This window comes from Nesoenas mayeri (assembly GCF_963082525.1).
Source record: "Nesoenas mayeri genome assembly, chromosome: 10".
In the NCBI taxonomy this organism is placed as follows: domain Eukaryota; kingdom Metazoa; phylum Chordata; class Aves; order Columbiformes; family Columbidae; genus Nesoenas; species Nesoenas mayeri.
Window position 1 is genome coordinate 17,674,931 of NC_137560.1, and position 22,118 is coordinate 17,697,048.

Here is a 22,118-nt window from a genome sequence, read left to right on the forward strand (position 1 = left end):
AACAGGTTTTATCCTCTATATTCAGGTCATGGGATACCTGTGTTTGGAAGCTCACAACTTCCTGACAGCTACCTGTGGCTGTTAGCCCATGGGGCTGTGAGCCATATAGTGTCTCTACATTAAAAGCTTTTACAACCAAGCTGCAGCAGAAGTGAAACATTTACTGGGTCAAAGAAACAGCCCACATGCCCTGGTATAAGCAATCAGCAGCCTTGTACACACACACCATTTGCAATTAGCAACTAAACCAATAGATTTGTGGTTGTCTGGCCACTCCTGCCAGATCCTCCTTTTTTCCTGTAATAGTTTTAATTTCTGATTTAGAAAGATAAAGCAAGTCCTCGGAGGAGGTATTTTGACAGGTACTGTTGCATGGCCTATATTAGCTTCAGTGGGAACATGGGGCCTGATGAGGGATCACACTATTCTGCTCTGAACAGGGAGAGCAGAGGGGATGAAGCCAGCAGCAAGTTAACAGTAGCAATTAAGGAGGTTATGATCTGGTGCAGAGAAAGGATGAGGCCTTCTGGGAGACATTCCTCTGCTCAAGGGCAATTAATGTGTGCAACAGCGAGCCAACAGCAGCAGCAGCCATGAATATATGACAAAACAAAAAGTTAGGTCCCCAGAGGAAAACAAGGAACCCACAGTTGAAATCACAGAAAATGGATTAATGGATGCTGGAAGATTGCACGACTTTTTGCTTTTCCTGGTCCAAACTAAATGTACCCAAACACGTAGGCAGAACCTTTTCATCAGTGGTTGATGCATAATGCCGGTTATTTGCCTCAGGCATTTTCTTCCCTGAGCTTCCGTCACTATAGTAGTGGTGGGATGAAAACAAGAAAAGCGTCTGCCTAGATTGCGGAGATGAGCAGCATCTGACTCGCCTCTCCTACGCAAACACAGCAATGTCTGATGAAAACAGAAAACATGACAGAGACTTTAATGCTTATGATCAGGTTCCTGACTTGGTTTCAAAGCTTCCCAGCATCAGCGCATACACACTTTTTGTCAGGGCTTACTGTTCTTTCCTAAAGTGGAGGAAAAAAGGGGAAGATTTCTTAGAACCTATCATGCCAATTCTGTAGCCTGGAGAGAAAGTGGCTTTGTTTTATCCATCACCAGCATTATGGAAAGGTTTGAAATGCATGATTTGCACGGTCAGAAAATAAAACTTTCTCCACTTTCCTCATGCACAGCTGCTTGAGTGCTGTACTGACACAGAACAAAACTGAGACCCCTGTTCAAAACCACTTGAAAACAGTAGCAACCTCGGTGGGGTTTTGGATCAGGAAGAAATTTCTTATATGATCCCTCCTTCTCAAGGGAAATGCAGCCTCCATAGCCCTCCTCAGGTCCTGTATTTACTTCAGGGCTTGAGGCTGGTGAACCCAAGGTGTCACCTTCCACACAGCCCATGGGGCTGCAGCCTGGGGCAGGGGGGACATCTGCCACGGTGTGCGGAGCCAGAGCTGGGGACCATCCTGTGCTCCCTCCCATCCTTTGGTAGACCCAGGGTTCCCCCAGTCATCCCAGGCTTCGCAACTCAAAGGCATTCAAGGTTGGATTTTCGTTCATTTTGTTGTTTATCCTACCCCCACATACCACCCCCCCCTCAAACCACCAAACGCTAAAGTAGCATTTTTCTGTTTTTTAAATAATTAACCACATTCACTTTGTTTGAACGGCCACACTCGGGTACCACAGCTGCATTTTAAGGGCCTCACTGTGGGATGCGGTATCTGCTTTTCTGGTTGAGCACAGTGAGAAGGCTCTGGCCCCTCACGGGAAAGCCAGACTTCGCTGCCATGGTGGGAGCTCCACGGTTTTACGTTACCAACTCACACTGCAAACAGGCTTTAGAGAATTGCTCTGGCCCTCATATTACTTGCACAAGTGCTATGGAACTAGGCTGAGCTACATTAGATACAATCCAATTGCTTTGGGGGGAAAAATAACAAGGCAATTCTGCATACATTTTATCATGTTAAACACATCTTCAGGGTGGCTGTTGTTTTTCTCCCCTGAAGTCCTGAAATAGCACACCAGGCAATGCATGGTGTTGCAAGTAGCAGTTCAAACTCCTGCGCATACCAAAGACAAAACAACTTAAGGAATGTTCCTATCAAGATTTAGACCTGGAGTTGCTGCCCACCCCTTGCAGCTTCAACTGGCCCCAGTCACCACAGCCCCATGCACTCCGATCATCAACAGCCCACCAGCCTTTCTGAAACATTAAGTAACTGAGACCACTTTCCTTCTCTATCCTGTTTTCCTTACTGTACTTCAGTTCTGAATACTGATAAGCCAGAGAAAATGTTCATATATTATATTATCATCTCACTTGTATGTTCCCAGCAGTGCTTCTGTGGCCAAGCATCTGTCAGGGATGCCAGATCATACAAACCCTCTTCCATCAAATTAATTTTATTCACTCACTTTTGTTTTAGATTTCCCTAGCCTCTCAGAGGATTTGCAGTAATTGGTGCCTCTTGTGGCCACCTCACCTTTGCCCAAACAACTGAGATCTCTGTTGTGCAAAGGGCCCCAAAATAGACTGTTACTCAGACCTGGGAAGAGGAGACGCAGCAGGGAAGAGAAGTGGGTGAGCCAAGCCCTGGGGTGGTGAGGGTGGGTGCTGAGTTCACAAGATGCATTTGAAAAGTTTCTTTAAATCAGGGGAAGATCAGCTACAGAAAATCCAGTTTTACTAATCAAAACCTCTTTGATTTGGAATGGCATTTCAGAGGGAAAGCTCTGATTTTTCCATCAATGTTGCTGAGTCAGCCTTTCTGGGGGAAGGATGGCTTGGTGATGACTCACAAAAAATTAATTGCCTCTACCTCCGCCTCCCACCTTTGATGTAATTCTACCTGTTCTGCCCTTTACTTCCTTATGATGTATTCTTTTTTCATCTTCTCTTATCTCTCATTCTTTACACCCCACCTTTTCCTTCAAGCCATCCTCGGCCAGTATCTTCTTTCTGCTGCTTTTCTGATCTCCAGCACCACTGCTGCATTTCACCTTTGCCTCCCTAAACAAAACCAGGAGCCCTGAGGGTGACCCTTTGCTCTTCTTTAACACCTGAGCAATACTCTTGGGCTGCATTAGAATAGCTAATTTTTGCTGACTGATGGACAATGAAAATAAGCAACACTTCAGTAATAGCTTTACCTAATTAGGGAAAAAAGTAATGAAAAACCTTTCCCCTCTAAGTTCCTCCAAAAAAGAGCTGGCAGTGTTTTTTGCCTTGTATTGTGCTAATTACTGTTATTAATTCAGAAATAAAGCTGATGACTCAGGAACGTTACACCCTGCACCCCACACTCAGCAGAGCGGCTCTAAGGTCAGCCTTGCTGCTCATCCCCACCGACACCATGCCCTTCGCATGCTGGCTCTGTTTGCTAACAGCAGCCACCATTGCCAAGACATCCGGGTCTGAATTCCCTCAAATTTGCTTAAAACGGAAGCAAGTCCACCAAAGGCCGTCAATTTCACCAACAAAGTCACAGTAATTAAAGGGCTTCTGAGGTTTCTTCTACCCTTTGGCAAAATTTCCGTTGCCGTGGGAAATATGATGACAAGACAGCTGTATTGTCTTGCTTGACAAGATCAAAAGAGGGCAGGAATGTTTTACAGTGAAAAAAAGGATTTATACATTGTTTCACAATAGCAAAGAGCAGTTAGGTTTTCAGACACTAATTACCCCTGCTCTGAAAACAATACATGAAGCCAGACACGCTGAACAAAGCTACAGCTGTTACATGTGCGTGGGGGAGCAGAAGCTGTGCTCTCTCCATGTAAATGCGAATTTCCCTTTCTTCCCTGAATATATTCAATATATTCAAGCCACAATTTGCTTTTCATTATAACCCCTCTTTTTTTCTTTCAATCAGCCTAGTCCACCTGATGATCCTTGAGCATAAAAACGGTCAGAGCCAACCGCCTCAAAGACACATCTTGTCCCATGTCCCACTCTACCTGCAGACACAGAAGAGCCCAAGCAGGAGAGTGTGCACAAAATGATTTCATCTTGCCTGACTCCCAAAAACTCCCCCTTTAGCAATGCGCATGGGGCTTAGACTTGAAATTAACAGAACATACAATTAACAGCAAGTATGTGTCATTACTTTATCAGGTATTACTGATTAACCAGCACAGATTTCCTCTCCTGAGCTTCAATCAGTACCTGGCTTAATAAATAATAGATAAAGTTCTGCCTCCAAAAATGCTCAATGGGTGTTAGAGTTTCCCCATTTCAATACTAGGAAATGGGGAAAAACAGGAAAAAACCCCCACACAACTGTTTTGGCAGGTTGTCCTATTTTCTGAAAATAGCATCTTGTAATCCACCCCCCAACTCGTCTACAACATGCTTGAACGAAATCTGCAACACCCACATGCTTGCAAAAAATATAGAGATCCATTATCCTTTCATTGGGCTTTATTTCCCCCTCACTAGTTTCTGGTAGTCAAACTGTCAGTTGTATTTACTGTCTGCAAAGCAATGAGAGAAATACACCACTGGAAATCAGTTACTGCAGGTAGAGCTTGTGGAGGAATTTGTTGTGAAATGTTTAGCTTGGCTGATAATCTCCAAATGAGGGGAAAATGAATTTTCAAAATACAGTAGGGAAATGCTGAAATGCACAAGGCCCCTTAGTGAGTCAAACTGCTCTGTCTAGGCATAAAAACACAACAGGAGCTTTTTGCCTTCTTTTCTCAGAGATACAAAATAAAGGTAATTCTTTTCGTTAGTTCTGGAAACACTGCAGCTCCCTTGTTTTAGAGGACTCTGCTGATGTGCTTTCACACCAGTGCCTCCAGGCAGCCAGTCCCTGGGCAAATGCCTCATCTCAAGAGGCCAAATATGGATTTTGCATAGGCTTAGTGGAAGAACGCTAATAAATGGGAGCCTTTCCTCTTGCAGCAGAGTTAATGATTCCCATAAGACTTCTCTAGAGATATTACCTGCATGAAGAAAAATACTTTAAACATAAAGTGAAAGTAGAAATCTGCTTGAGAAGGTAAGGTCTTTTCAATGAAATTGAGGTCAATTGACCCTTTCAACACTCTTCACAGACTGTTTTCCAGAAGGAAGCAATGCATACAGTGCTCCTCACTGCAAAGAACATTTTTGCTGGTGCTGGGCATCCCCACATGTTCAGTGCTAAATCCTGGCTATCTGAGGGGCTTCTCACACCACAGGGAACAGGCAGATCTGCTCTGTAAGGACAGACTCCTGAGGGGGGAACCCTGCAGCAATGAAGCCACACTGTGAGGTCTCATACACACCATGAACTCTTCTACAGGAAACCGCCGCTAAGCAGTTGCCCTCAGTCCATATTTTTCTGCCAATTATAACCATTATCCAGTAATTCCCATAGGATCTGAATCTTTACACCCAGCCATCCTGAAGTCAGTCTCTTTTTGAGGCAGCCAGCCTGTTAATACCACATTTGAACTGCTTGAAGTCATTAGTGCTGAAGTTCTCTCCAGCCCTTCAAAGTCAAATAGCTGAAATATTAATAGAGCCCTGGACAGCTGGGGAGATGTGATACGCTCAGCCCAGCAGTGGGACAGCAGGTACCGTGGAGGGGACTGCTCCCCAGCCCTTTTCCACCTGTGATGTTCTGCCAAAACCAGAATTTTTCACCCCTTTTCTAACAGCAACAAGGCACTTTCTCAGCACAAACCTGCTCTCTAACAGCTCCTTCTCCAAGATGAAGTTATCATTTACTCAAGTGGTCCCGTCCTCATCTTTCCCACCATCCATCTGCCTTGACACATGACAACACTGCCTCTGTATACCAGAGCCATTCAAAACTGAGGTGCTTATTGATGTTTCCTAACTGTCCCAGCAATTTTTTATAGCAACACCCCCTCCAGACTCCCCGGTATCCAAAGGTACCTTCAGTACCCTCCTCTCTTTGGTCTCCTCCCCTTCCAGAGCAGCAGCACATTAATTTCTACTGCATACAGGTCCCTACAAAATTAGTTCATTTTTCTCTGGAAACAGGAAACGAGTAAAATTCTCCAGCTGACTCAGCAATCTAAGCTTTGTCTTTTGTTTCTTTCCTTTGTAGAGGAAGAGAGAATACAGTTTGTTGATAAAAGAGTATTTGAAAGTATTTCACTTTGAACTTCTGTCCTCTCGATTTCTTCAAAAAAAACATCCCAAGGCCCATTTCTCTCTAGAATTATTCAATTCTACTAGTAGTTTCACATAAACACATGCTTTCTCTTGCAAGTATTTATTCCTGACTCCTCTCCTGGACATCTGAACACCCTGAAGATCTCCCCTTTGTCACAGCTGCCTTCAGTGGCTTATACCCACCCAGATGCATGTTCAGAGCAGCATCACCAAAAAAATCCAAAAAGACACTGCTGGGAAGGCGACAAGGAAAGCTGTAGCAACCTGTATTATCTTCTGTTTTATGTCCAGTTAAAATAATGGAAAATATTTTCCCCCACTCCCATATTTTCAATTTCTTAACTTGCCAGGCTCCCAGCCCTCACTTGCACATCACTGTCGTGCAAACATTTGGCCAGTACCATTTTACCACAGTATTGTTTTAAACAGGACAAGCTGTCAGCCACAGTTGCTGTCTCAACATGCCACATTGCATGTGCCGTGATGGGAGAAGTGGTAATTCCCCCAGACCCAGCATCTCAGAGCAGGCACATTGTGATACCCACCCAGAGCATCACAACATGTGTCCTCTGCTCCATCCCTCCCCACTTCTCCTGTTAACACAGTGAGTCAGAGACCCTCTGAAGTGCTCAGGTCCCCAGGAAGGGAAGCTACAAAACCCTTTTGAGGATGGAGTCTAAAGACATTGGAATAGGGACAACCCCAGCAGTGGTGGGGAGACAGCACCAGTGCCACATCCGCAGCTGGAGATCCCTCTTGCAAAACCTGCTCCCAGTGACTGCATTCACAAATCTCTTGGAAAACAGCCTGCAAAAGAGCTTCATCACACTCCCAGAGGAAGAAACGTCCCGGACGTGTGCCAGCCGTAGTAATGAACCTCCCCAGACTGCACACATAACAGTAATGCAAACCATAGTACTCCACCGTAGCACCAAGGAGGAAATAAAACTGCTCATTATAGAACACGCTCAGAAAGCTGAGTGGGTGATCCCAACCCCACTTCCAAGCCTACATCCAGACCCAGATTTATCTCCCGAGATATCTTCACAGCTCTTCTCAGAAAAACACACTTTCTTGCTGTGCAAGTAGAGCACAACACCCAAAGAGATGCTCCACTCGTCTTTACAAACCCAAATACCTTCTCAGATAGGACACTTATATTCTTTGTGGTACAGACTGGTGGCATTGCTCTCTGATTTCCTCATCACTGAGCTATTTTCTTGGGGTGAACAGCTTCCTACTCCCTGGGAAGCTTATCTACTATCTCTCAAGGGAGGTAACCCTTGATTATCTTAAAAAAAAAAAAAATCATTTTGTCTGTGGAGCAATGTAAATTAGGAGGTCCGGAAATGCCACACACAACTGTCCAACACTCCCTGGTCCTATCATGACATCCTGACAGAACTCATGGCTCTGGTGTCCCTCCCATTGCTTTCTCCTCCAGACAGACACGGGAATCAGCATCCAAACTAACAAGCCTCTGTCAAAGCAGAACAAAAGCATCTATTTGGAGAAAAATCTACAAAGATCTAAACATCTAGAAATATATCATAAGCAATAAAAAGCATAAAGCAAAGGCCTAAAAACTAGTCATTGAATCTAATATGACCATTTCTTGGCCATCACCTAATGTTCACACAGAACCCTCTGAAGGCATTAAGCCTTTGCCCTGTGAGAATCAGGGTTCACACACAGTTTAATCTAGGTCTATAAACCCTGAAAGCAGCAATTTCACCTCTAGGGCCAGCTGAGATAAATGCAAGAGCAATTACAGAAGATGCAGCAATGTTCATTTTTTTGTATCATATCTTAACATTAACTTTGTATTTCAACTATAGTTGATTCAAGTATATTGTCCTAAGGCACTTAAAGCAATCAAATTAAGTCCTCTGTAGAGTTTTATGGCATGACTCCAATAAAACTCCCAATCAAAATATTATCATTGAAATTACCTGTCAAATCCTTTTCTCAGGGAGGCCATGGGCTCGATCATAAGCTGAGCAGCACACAGGGCAGGAGCCAAGGCAGACCTGTACAACTGCTGATGGACCTGCCAACAACCTGCCTGCATCTTCACACTAGAATAACCCAAGAAGTGTCACTTGTGGGAATTGAGAGAGGACGGTGAGAGGTACCTTGCTGCATGGGGCTGTGCTGGATGGGGTTGGATGCCCACTCTAACCAGAGTCTATTGAATAAAAAGAAGTATCACATTCAACTCTTTGACAAATAAATTCACATAGAAGCCAAGCGTGGGAAGAGACCAAAGACATCCCACTGATCCAGTTCCCTGTGCTCATGGGGAAACCTCAGGGCTGCTGCACAGAGAAAGATTTGGGAGCAGAGGAAAGGGGAAGGATGTGTGTTTGATCGTCCCCTACTTGGGTCACCACACACTGTCTGGGGTATGGGATCAAATGCCAAACAAAGTAGGGTTTCTGCTTTAGTTGCTTCTGTACTGGCAGCATGAAAATGTGCAAAAAAGAAATTTGCAAGGGAAGCTGTAAAAAGCCTGACTTCTGGAAAAAGCCTTTGTGGCAGGCATAGATAAAATACCATCATTGCACAATACTGCAGAGACTATTCATGAATATATATTAAAAGCTCAACTTGGGAAAAAGCTACATATATTAACAAATCTGAAAGTGACTTCCACTTTAAAAACTAATTCTGGCCAAAGCTTTAATGAAGAATTTTTCTGGCACCAAAACCGTGTTAAACATAAAATACAGCCTTTATGAAACAAAAAAAGCCATTCTGGATCAATACCATCCAAATTAATCAGGAATCCATTTGCTTTGACTACCAAAAGAAAAGCTTCTACAATTTAACAAAGATTTAAGCAGCAGTGTTCTCTCTTCTCTGCAGCAGACACCATCTCCAGAAAATTGCTACCTTTTTCCTCCCACGTTTACCTCCCAGCCTGCTGCGTGTCCATGAGCTCTATGTTCACACAATGTTTGTTGCAAGACGTTCCTAACAGAAGACAACAGCTGACCAGTCTCAAGAGCTGCAAAGCAAGACAAGTCTCCTCTATGGCCCCAGTTCAGCACTCAAGGGTGCATTTGCTTCAAGCTTTAAGAGATTAAAATCTAGAAAGTAGAAATTGGAGAACACTGAGGATAGCAGCAACTGAGAAGACTTCAACATCTGGAAAAGTTGTCCCATCTGTAGAGCTGCTGCCCCGTGACAAGCTGACTGACTGGTGCAACCAGCCTCTCCCTGGTTGAGCAATGGACAGGGGACATGTCCGCAGTTTTACAAATACTGGCAGTCAGACCTCATTCTCCAACCTACTCAAGCAACATAACATTGCATTCAATCCAACACACCAGCAGCACAACTTATGTAGCCAGCCTTGAGCTGTGGCTTCTTGGCTGCGCACAAAACTTGGCAAAAGCTAAGCCATTCAGATCAGCTAGCAAATTGTGGGGGCCCTGGGATGATCTCTTCCTTCATGTGACACCACGCATCAGATGTTCTCAGGACCACGCATCCATGATTAGCCTCAAAAGAGAAGGTGAAGGTGTGGTTGTATCAGATTTCTGGTGGTTTTCTATAGATCTTATGCAGGAACAAAGTGTCAAGTGACTGGAAGCATCTCCCAGTCTCTTCCTGCTGGGAAGAGGATACTTTCATTTATCCACAGTTCAAACAAAAGTGAAAACTGACAGGCCAAGTTTCCAATCTTGATGGTTTCTACAAAGTGGGGTTTGAAGGCTGTAACTAGGGTGAGGAAGAGCCACTCAAAACTAGAAAGGCCACAAAGTCATCCTGATTTTCATCTGTTTTAATCAGACCAGCAATGATTTCAAACTTCCTGAGAATGGGAATTAAATTGTACATTGTGCTCAGACAGGCACTCCTGCAACCACAGCTGTCCAAGTACAAAACCAGATATTTTCTCCCATTCTGCTATGCTTTTGATCTAAAAAAAAAATAACCCATCCCACAGGACATGCAAGAGCAGAGAAGAAAAACACCAAGTTGGTATTCCCAGGGCCAGCATGGTCCTTGGAGACTCAAGGACACTGAAGAATGCTGATTTGCAGATTTTAAGTAGTCTGCAGCCATGCACCAGTAAATAAAAATTAAATCAGTGCTCTGTATTATGACATTCACTCTCTAATAATAACTACAATTGATTACAGAAACGTGAAATACATTTTCTTATTAAAAACTATGTTCATTCAAAGCTGAAAAGAAATTAATTTACTCTGCAGACCTGGATCGCCTTTTTCCCATCCCAGCAGACAATGTAAGAGCAAACAGCTCTGGGTAAGCCAACAGCTCATTGATTAGAGCACTCAGCTTGGTCCTGTGAGCTCCACATTCAGGGAGTTTATGGATTTACTTCAGCACAGAGACTTGACCAAGGTCTCTGATACCTTCACCACCAGGGAAGCCATGTTCTGAGGCCATACTTTAAATACCTCAGAAAGGTCTTGGGTTCACATCACTATGGAATAAAATATTTGTACTGTGTTTCCATTGGGAAAAAAAAAAAGATTTTGAAGGAGCTGCAATTTTATGGACAGCCCTATAAACTACCAGAATGTACAAATCACAATTAAGAAAAAAAATATATTTCCTAGTTAAAAAACATCTTGATGCTTCAGTCTGCATTGCATCATTAGATCACATTAAATATGAACAGACTTCTGTGAAGGCATCATAATTAGAGATGCCTGTATCCTAAAGGATTTATTTCCTGTGTTTTGCTCAGCAGGATGCAGCATTAGGCTCCCCACTCACATCATTTTCACTAACAGTAGTTAAAACCTGGAAGTCCTTTTGAGGCAAATTGTTCAACAAGAGGCCAAAATTAGGTATAAAAAGTACTGAGATCAGGGTTTTAAACTGTTGTGGAGAAGATAATTAAAGCCATGACTGAGCCCTTAGTGCCCATGCTAAAGAGCCAGTTTATATAATTAGGGAATTGACAAAAATCTCCACCTTCATTGGTATATTATTCAACATCTTTCCTTGTCAGACCAGACACTAATCCCAGATCTGCAGTATAAGGAGGTTACAGTTTGGCAAGAAAAGGAACTAAATTGATGCCCCTTTCCTAGACTGATCGATTGCAGAGCCAGAAGGGACCACTGCGACCATGCAGCTTGTACTCTTCCCTACTGAACTTCACCCAACCATCCCTGCAACTCCTGTTTGTGCAAAAGCACAGGTTTTTCAAAAAGCACCAAGCTTTGATCTAAGGAGTTCCAGGACTGAGATTTCTCCCTTCATGAAGCTGGAATGGGTCATGCAGAGTTTAACCAGCAGCTCTCACCTTCCCAGGAGCTCTGCCAAATCTGCCTGGGAACTGGAGCATCCACATTTTGGCACAGAGCACACCTGAGGTTAGTGCAACTTCTGCTGGCTTGCTTCTGCATCTATCTACACAGATGTGTTATGAGGCCACAATTTGGCTTTGCAGAAGAGGCATATATTGTGTTATGAACACATGCAAAATAAAACATGAATCTTACAGAGTTTAACTGACTAGATTACTTTGTTCCTTCCTATCTCCCATCCTCAACTGGTACAGCAGACCAGGACACCTGGGAGGACAGCCTGCCAAAGTTGTCTGAAAGTCAGCATTGCAGGCAACTACTTCGTTTAAATATTTCCCTATTTATCAGCAGCTCCTGGTCTCACAGCCATAATAGACATTTATAATTTTTTGGCCAACATATTTTCCACTGAATTCTGAAGCCAGATTTACTACAAATGGATAATAAAAAAGAAGGATAGTATACCCTGACATAGAAATGTGCCAATATTAACAGAGGCTTTTTCCAAAGAAAGATAGTTGCAAAGCACAAAGTGTTAGCTACTTTCTTCTTAATTATCATCTGTAGCTTTTAAGTAGGCAATTTAGATCTGGCTGTCATATTTCAAATGAAAGTCTAGCCAACCCATTGCATGCAGATGAGGCATACACTTTAAAGGATGCTCAATGGGAATGTCTTTATTCAAATGAGATGCTTAGAGAGTGAACGCAAACCTCCCATAAAATACAATTTCCTTTACCTTCAGAAGCAAGGATTGCTTCAAGAGACATTTTTACCAGCACACTGGAAAGATATTAATAGATGATTTAAAATGAAATGGAAAACATTTGTTTTGCTCACTGCTGTGATACAAAGACATGCACAGACACTCTTTCATCAGGCTCTAGTGCTTGCACCACCAGGAGATCCCATTCTGTCCCACTAGTACCTACAGCTCAATTCTCCTAACACCTGTGCACATACTTACAACAGCCATTGGTTTAGGTGAGGCTGTGTTTAAACTTTAATCATGTGATCCTCTGGGCCAACTCTGCAAGTTACAACAAAAACATGAAGTTCGCGACATGAACAATTATATTGCAAAAATCTTCAGCACAGACTTGGTAAATCAAACCTGACAACTAAGCTGATAACTGAAAAAAGTTTACTTTTAGGAGAATTGGTTAAAAAGCACCTTAAAATGATCAACACCAGCAACAAATACATGCATGGCAGGTATATTATTCAACCACTTACTATCAAAGTAAAACCATTGAATAGCAAAGTACATGATAAGTGTTGCTGGGATTTGAAAGAAATAATAAACAAATAGGACCTTTATAACCATAGAAAAAAATATTGCTTCAGGGCATTTGGATGAGTGACAAATCTGAACTGAAAGAGTGACGTATTGCAGGAGTAACAGATCATTCCAAGATGCTGATTTTATCCCCCATTCCAAGAACCATTACTGGGGTGAGCATCAAACTGATAAACATCCTAATGTGCACCAAAACTGCAATAGATACTGTACCATGCACAGATGCTAATGCTGAGAAAAACTGCTAGTGTGGGACCAGAAACGTTTTTTCCCATATATGAACTTGTAAAAACTTCTGAAATATATATAGAGGTATCCAGAAAAAAGGCTGATTCATGTGTTAAATCATGAAGAGGTAAAGAAATCCTTTGTGATAAAACTAGAAGCAGGCAGAAGAAATGAGAGAAAACTTCAGGTAATTATTTGAAATGGTCTTATGAAGATCAGCTTGAATATGGAAGAGTCTGGGAGGATGCGTGGAAAAGTGTGGCAGAGTTCCAGGAGAAATTGCGGAAGGGTATTAGGGTTTGGACTACAGGTTGTTTGCACATTACAGCATAACTACAGGGTCATGAATCTGGGTTGCAGAAAATTTAAATGTAGTTGTAGAGAGGAAAAGCATCCACCCTCTCTCCTATTCCAGAAGAGATGGTAGAGACAGATTCAGGTTCAATTACTCATCAGTGACAATGGAGAGGCTCTTGTATGGTTATGCACCCCAGTAGTGTGCACCACAGTACTGGGTACGCCTTAGAAAGGGAATGGCTCTGCCTCCCCATACCCCTGCCACACAACAGTCTCACACAGCACCCACCACATGGGCTTTCTCTGAAGGGATCACTTCTCCCAGCTGTGCATAAGCATCATTTTGCCAGATTACTCTGATGGTCTTCTCTAGTGATTAATGTACTTATCAGTATTTCCTCACTTCTCCCTTTTCAAAGGGCAGATGAATCCCCGTTCAGAATTCTGGCAGAAATTAGAAGAAACCACCTTGTGCAAAGGTTTTATTTGGGGGGTTTTTGGTGCTTCACAAGTTGCTGCTGAATTACAACAGCATTAAGATAATGCAGGAACCAAGCACAATTTTTATCTTCCCATAACTTTAATATCCTTTCTTAATTCTTAACTATATCCTTCAAAAATTATTAGTTCCAGCAGACAGGGAGTTATCCTGAATTCATTTACATTTTTGCTGGACACTTTTGCAACTTGTAGATTGGGACTAAGAAAAATCTCAGTAAGAGGGTAGGGAGATGCTTCTTGATTTGCAGCATCTGGAGCTGCCAGCTGTGGAGTGCAATACTGCTTTCTTTGTTACAGTCAGGACTGGCCTGAGGCTACATGGCTCACTGGTTTGAAGTCAGCTTGGCAATCAGTATGTTTTAGTCACACACCCCCAGACCCCATCAGCACTGGTTTTGCCCTCCTGCATCCTTCCTTTCTTTAAGGTGATGAGCCCCAGAAGCACATGGTCACAAGTGAGGTGCCACCCCTTTCAGTCTGGAAAGCTCCTTCCCCATTCTGATCTTGCTTTACTGGAAACATTTTCAGGCTCCTTCGATCTTAATTCCAAAACATCCAAGTCCTCTTGCTTCACCAAGCTGTCCTGTTAGCCTTACAATTTTATTTACTTAAAGCTCTTGACACCTACACACCAACTAGCCAAGGTCTAGCAGTTCAGCTTCTAAGAGAAGAAAACAAAACCTCAAACTCACAGCAACAGGAATGAAAGCAGCTGCTAGCACAGCTGCATGGCTTTCTTTATTTCAAGTCATGCTGGAAAGCACAGCTCAAAAAACAGTGCTCAGGTATTCAATTGCTTCGGTGTTAGTGCTGACAACCATAACAGTGCTGCCATGTCAGATGCTCGGCAGCATCTCTCCTTCCTCCTACACCTCCCCCAGCTGTCAGCCAATAATCAGAACACTGAAGGCATTTGAAAAGAAAATACCGTGTGAATACAGACTTATTCAGTCTTGAATGCAAGACAACTGGTGGGAAATTCATCCTACCCATACAAAGCCTACGTGCCCATGCAGGTAGATGAGTTTCAGGATCACCGTCTTGATGAGAGACCCTGAACTTAAAATGTGTCTGCTTTTTCCAAGGGTATCAACTACTCTAATACAAGATATTACCTTTCCCAACCAAGCTCACTTCTGTTTTTAGAGCATCCCCTCTTCAGCCTGTCAAAGGAGCAGTGGAGAAAAGTAGAAAGAACAAATGTATGAGGAAGTCATGAGAATATTTATATGAAATGGTAAAACGACACCAAGTTCCACAGGTAGCACCAGGCCAGATTTTCCAGGCACAGATCTGCTACCCCATGTACTCTGTACATCTTTGGGCATTTGTCTTTGCACATGCCTCAGGTTTGCATGCAAAGTTCCAAATTGCACAAACACTGAATAACTTCATGCATCTCCCAAAGCACCAGCTGGCTAAATGTCATCTCCTTTCTCACCTGCAAATTACAGGTATATTTCCACCCTGTAGCCAGCCATCCCACTGTACAGGCCATACACACCAGCTTTGGGTGCAGCCTCCTCCTCATATGCCCCCCTCTGTTCCAAACACACACAGTTTAAGAGCCAGCTACAGCCTCAGCTGCATCCCTTCTGCAAGTAAACCCTGTTTTTGCACCACCTTTCCAACATGCTGGAATACTAAAACTACTCAGCAATATTTCCAGTTTTCTAATAAGCAAGACTGTGGGAAACTGCAGATCCAGCCATATCCTTCTAAAAACAATCATTGACATGCCTGGCAAAACACCAGGAGATACTTGCTGGCTATGTCTCTCCATTTTATTAACTTTTTACATAAAGTACTATTTTATAATCATGCAAATTAAAAGCACTTCACTGTACGATGTATTCTGTAATGAATGCTGGAGAAATGACCCATTTGGAAGTAAATCACATTACAAATTCATATAACTCAATTTTCAGGATCTATCACATGCATACTAAGCAGAAATGAAAGAAAATGCAGATGAGATCAAGACAAAAAATAAACATTTGTAATATCAGGAAATGTGCCCCTTTGGAGTAATACATGTGTGTCAAGGAAGAACAACAGTTCAAAGTATCAAATTCAGTTTCCACTGTTTGGTAGATTATATATTTTAGAGCATTTTAAAGAAGTAGATGCTATTACCTCTGGTCTGCACATTTCAATCGTAAGCAAAACAGCACACAATTTCCAAAGGAAGCAAAATAATTTTAGAGTCATAGTGTACTGGCCTTCAGATCAGATTATGTATTCTTTTCTTAATCATCAGTTCCTTAAAGAAACCACTTATATAGAAATGAAAGGTTTCTAGAGTGGACTTGACATCTTTAAAAACAGAAAACTGTTGATGTTCTTTTGAAGCAGGATTCTAAAAGGCATGAATATTTTTATATGTATATATGTATAATTTTTTAACCTCACTACAGCATTCAGATTTATTTAAATAAAAAAAAAAATGTTCTCTCAAGTCACAGCGTTCCAAGTTTTAAAGTATTCAGGCACTGAGATATGCACACAGGCAATTAGTAGAATTTGCAAAAGCATCTCAAAATTATTGGTTTAAACTTGTTTTGTCTTTTGCTGCCCCTTCTCCATGGAGTGGCTATTCCAGGTCCTTGTTAGTCCAGTGGCTGGGAATCTTCTCTCACTGCCAGCTTAGTTAATGGCTGCTTTATGCCTATTTTTTTCTTGGGCTAATGTGTTTCTGTTCTTTTTTCTTGCCTGCTGTTTTCCACTCCCTGAGCTGTCCTGGCCTTTACAGAGCTCTACGTGCCCATAACCCCTCTATTCTCCTTTGCTGAGTTCCCATTCCCCAGAGGTTCCCATGCCCACATCCACACCATGCCCAGCCAAATTCATTCCTCCTGCACAACCAGAGCCTAAACAACATTATGGGGAGAATTCAAGAACCGCAGATAGGTACTTAATCAAAAGCTGCTACAAATGATGGGAAACCCCACTGAAAATGGGCTTCGCATCTGCAAACAACCCACCACGAAGCAGCCCGGGTTACCTGAAGGGGTAGGCAAAGGCTATGTCAATGCTGAGGTCACTCTCTGACTTGTTTGCACAGTCCACACTGAGGCGCAGTCCTCCAGAGTACCCACCGCATGTTGCAAATGCAAAGATTGCAAAAAGCTGTCAAAAACAAACAACATTTTTTATTTTATTTCGTTTCAGCGACCACCACAAGCAGATCCATGCAGCAGCTTTCACTCAGCACCAGCCCCCTTGGGTCAGGTTATCCATCACTCCTTATGTTTTTCCTGTGCCCTTCCCAAAAGCCGATGCAAAGAACTACAAAACTTGAAGCTCCATTGCCACATGTAGACAGAAACGTCACCATTTGTCTGTGTCAGCCATCTCAGCCCTCCCCTCCTGTCTTGAACCCCATTTGGGATTCACAACCCAGGCAGCTATTTAAATCATCCCACTGACAGGCAAGCTTCGACAAGAGAAGGATGAATATTGACTGAGCGTAATGAGTCAGTCTTAACCCAAATAAAACACTGCCAGAAGTATTTATAAGGAGCAACAAAAGAAGCAATGCTGTAGACCAAAATAGTTCATGTGGCCGCCATCCCATTACATGGCAAAACACAAAATTGTGCTGCCCCTCTTCCAGTTGACGTATGGCTTGGAGAAGAACCCCACAATGATATTTTGATTATCTTTTCAAAATTACTACCATAACCCGAGATGGACATAGAGGTGCAGTAAACTGAAACTCAGCAAAGCAGAAAAAAATTCAAGACTACTTAAGATAAACTCAGGCAAAGTAGACAAGGAACAAAGAGCTTGGCTGATTCTGATGCAAATCCATATCACATCTTAATCTTCCAGGAGAAGGAGGTGAAGGAGGAGTGTGGAGGGCAGAGACACAACAGCATTTATATTTCCATTAGGGGTTCAAACAGAGGAATAGGAAACAGAAATGGGTGTATTAAAACATAATTGATGTAGGCTTCCTCAGAAGACCCTGAGCAGAAGGGGAAACAGCTTATTTATGCAGTTGTAATCTAAATTAAAGGACAGGCTACGTTTTGCTGATTGGATCACTATAGATCTGAAGTAGCTCCATCAACTTTAATAGAATTACTCTGAGATCTACAGTGGGGCAGATATGGAAAATGACAAGTAAACCCCTAATTTCAGTCACAATTAAATAAGCTAAAAGTCAGCAACCCAGAGGAAACAAACAGTATGCGCATCTGGAAAATAAAACACGTTCTTGGACACTGAAAAATGATTCAGTAAATGTAATATCAAAATACAATAAGTAGAGAAAGACCTATTCTTATTGCACGAGGCTCTGCAAAACATGCCATTATCCTGAGGTCTCCCAGTTCACAGCATGAGCAAAGGCAGGAGTTTCAGCAGCCTCCTTGGACTTCACCTTTACAGGTCCATCTTCTCCCTAGATGCTGCCAGGTTACAAGGTGACTCTTGACCCACTCCAGCTGCAGGGTGATGTGCCGAGCATGACCAAGCACAGACAATAACAGGAGAACAGTGTGAATTTCCACCCTGCTCCTCACTTCCAGCATGACTAGGACATATCACTGATGAGAGATTTGCAAAGGTATTTAGGTGCTCAATGACAAGGAAAGTTTGAAAAAAAAAAACAACTTTTACTGAGTCAGTTCTTCATATTTAGCTCAGGGAGGGGGAAAAAAAGAAAGCTGAACTTTACTGTGAATTGACTTGTTAAATATGTGCTGCAAAATACACGTTTCTATTAAAACTTGAACTGTAAATGCAGTAAGTTTCTGCATCAAAAATCAGTATTAATCATCTCAGTTTAATTTGTGATGCCATGTCAGAAAACAATATATTGAGGAAACCAGGAGAGATCAGTGCTGACCTGCTTTCTGGTCTAATTAACGGAGTTGCAAATGCAAGTGTTTTGGAGATACATAGGGAGGCACAAAATTAATGCAGTGAAGAGAGAACTGAAGGGAAGGGAAGTAGAGGAAAAAGATGCAATTGTAATGCATCTCCTTCCTTTAATCAAGTATTAGAAACCAGTATAAATGCATGCCACCTCAGAGCCATGCTCCAAACCACAGCTCAGGCTATTCCTTCTCAGGTAGGATCTCCTCTGGAGTTCCAAATCTTCCCTCTCCCTATTAAGAGTATCTTTGGCAGCAGACTGGGGCACCTGAAGTCTCAGTCCCTCAGACAGTTCAGATCTAGCCCTTACTCACCCTTCAGCTTCATATTCAGCTCTTAACCAGGGGCTTTTCAGGTGCTTTCACTCGTTCAGCAAACCCTTCAGCCTCTTTCCTCTCCAGCCACAACCCACCAGGGCTGCCCAGCAGTTCCCACCCTGTCTCAGCACACATTCTTCTACCAGCACCCAGAAGGCAGGTGGGAACAAGAAAATGATTCAGCTGGAGACTTTTATACCAAACTTAACAAGGTCCTAGCCAACCTGAGCTCGGCTCTCTGCCGTGGCTGGATCAGGTGCTGCTAAAGGCTGGGACCGCCCAGCTGCCAGTGACACTCAGCTGGTCCCCACAGCTGTGTGCTGAGGCCATACAGCACCTTTTAGAAGCATATTTACATTTTGCATTGCAGGAGAGCAGGGTGGGGGTTGTAAATAAATGGTATTTTCCCAGGGTATCTTGGCCAGGCAGTAGACATAATTTTCCTCTTACTGAAGCAACCTTCTCCTCTGACCTCTGCATTTTCCCCTTTTTCCACCCCCCTCAAGTTTTATGTTTTCATTGGAGCACCTGATGCATTAAGCTAAGATTTACTCATCAGGTTTTGTGCACGCTGTAATTCTGTGGTGGTTGCAGGAATGCTGTAAACATCACTGTATTTTATTATAGCAGGGTTTGTGTAAATGGCAGTTGTAAACCCCATAATGGGAGCTTTATGGGCCAGATTCAATAAAACCTCCATCTGTAAGATAATTTTATTGAATCTGGCCTCCCTGAAATTGAAAAGTTTATGGAGAAAAGGAAAGCGTTTCCCTATGTTCCTATTTACTTTTTGCCTATAAATCCACACACAGTGCTAGCCCCATCTGCAGTGTGCATGCATACCGCTCTTCCCCTTCAGCTTAGATAAATGTCCCCAGCACCCAGTCACCTCTGGTTATCACATGGCTGCTGCATCTCAAGCTTCATCCCCAATGGCCAGTGTTGCGCTTTCCTTCCCCAGAGGAATGGCAGCTGGGAGAAACATGGTGCCCTTGAGGCAACAAATCATTGCTGCTGCGGCTGTGCCGGCATGGGAGTAGGGAAAAGCCCAGCCATCCCCTGCTCATCCTGTCTCTCCTGCAACAGGGATACAATGAGGAGGCTCCTACCTGGACCCTTGAGGGACATGGAGGATGCCTGTCTGCAGCCTGGATCAGTGGTCCATGGTCGATGTGGGATAATACCCCAGGAAAGCATCTCACTTGCTTGATGTGTGCTATGGAAGCAGTTACCAACCCACCCAATGAGGCCATGACCAAAGGGAGGGGGAAGAAGGGACATTATTTGAGCTCCCCAGCACAGACCAGAGCAATGCACGTTTCCTGTGTCCAGTCCAGCCTATCTGGAAGATCATCCTACTTCCACATGCTTTCAGACACATCTCTGACTAAGCAGCACATCTCTGAGGCTTGCAGTGCCTTTCTGTATGATGATTAACATCCCATCCCCTGCTCCCATTATGGTGATATTCCCTTTATGACCTTGCAGCCTTGGCCTGCGTTATTGGTATATTTTTGTAAGGAAGTCAGGTAAATCCCACAGTCTAACTTAACAAACAGAAATTATATTTATTATGGTACTGTGCAATAATAAACAGCCTTCACTGTCAAATCAGGTTAGCATGTTTTATAGATCAGTTGTCTCCTTAGCACTCTCAGAAAAAACAGCAATATAATCTCCAGCAGAGCATGTGCTGCTCACACCAGCTCAGGGCAGGCAAAGGTTCATCAGCTGATTTACAGGATCAGCAGGAAACCCTCCTTCTTCTGATGTTAGACTTCACCACAATGGCAATGGATCCTCTAATTCAGTATCCTGGAGCTGTTATTTATCCAGACTCAAGGCTGGTTCCCTCGTTTCCCAGCCCAGCTGTCCTCAGTGGCCAGGGGCTCAGGGTGTGTGATGCCCTGGGGCAGCTAAAGTCCCAGCTGTACATTAGACAGTTGGCAGCACCTCAGCATATGACCCCAGACATCACTCGTCCCACTCTGGAAAGGAAAACCAGGATGATTTCCCATCGCTTCTCCGCGTTTGGCTTGCCGACAATTCCCCTCAATGCCTGCTGAGCGACAGGCTCACTGTGCGCACCAGAAGAAGGCAGAATGGTTCCTGACAAGACGAGTTAAAAGGCTTATGCAGAGCATGTTACAGCTAAAACATCCTGTTAGGAAGATAACACTGTCATTTAAAATTGATGAAACTTTTATATAAGCCACTTGTTTTTCCCAGGAGCACGTCTGCCCTATGCAGCAGCCTTTGGCAGCTCGCTGGCAAATCAGATGGAGCTGGCCTGGGAATGCACCCCAAATCCAGGCTGGTGCAAAGGGGAGATCCCCGCTCTCCCTGAGGGCTCCTCAGGGACTTCTCCAGGATGTCAAAATCTCAAAAAGAACCTGCGCTGGTCTCGCCTGGAGCTGTGGTGGCCAAAAGCAGGCTGCAAGCGACACACAACTCACTACGTGGGTTGGTCTTCAACACTTGGGGTTGAGGGAGGAAAATGGGGATGAACCTGCTGGACGCTTTCCCAGAGAGGTCCCCCCTGCCCCCCACTACTGCCCTAACACTGGAAAGCCAGGGGGAACTCCTGGCACTTTTAAAGAGCAACCTGAAATATTTGAAACGCCTAGTCTTTTATTAGTCATTTTACACATTCAAAGTGTTTTACAAAGACATATTTTTCTGGCACCATTTCTGGATGTAAGACTTCCCTTTCTCTGCATTGCCATAATAAAGAGACTGCAAAACGTTTGCCAAATGTTATATTGGTTTACACTTTCTGCTGCTCACAGTGGCCAATGGTGCTCCAAGGGCTCTGGAGACATCGTCCCTGCAGCCAGCATCACTCACCCAGCAGAGTGTCTCGTTAAACTGAGATTATTTATTTATAGAGCAGAACCAGTAATTGAACATTATTATTAAGACTGTAAAGGGAAGATTTGAAGGCACTAAATGACTTTATGGGAAAACATTTACTGTAGAGCTGATGGCCCAAAATATATCACCAATGAAGGATGTGGAAGCAGTCTCTCCTCCAGGTCTCTGCCTGTTTCTTTTTTAAAATCTGGCATTTTTCCTGTGTGGATCTGAGCTGCAGACTTCCTGGAATCACTTCTCCTACATAGAAGCCTTTGTGCACTGTA

General features: G+C 43.3%; 1 protein-coding gene across 1 annotated transcript in view; it reads right to left on the reverse strand.

Annotated features, from left to right (window-relative positions):
* The window catches only part of SYNPR (synaptoporin), a gene marked incomplete at its 3' end in the record, with an annotated part of 102,691 nt that overhangs the window by 10,766 nt on the left and 69,807 nt on the right, over positions 1-22,118 (reverse strand). Inside the window, exon 3 of the mRNA XM_080350536.1 lies at positions 16,782-16,906. Coding sequence (XP_080206662.1) covers positions 16,782-16,906 — 125 coding nt within the window. The remainder of the gene's footprint in view (positions 1-16,781; positions 16,907-22,118) is intronic.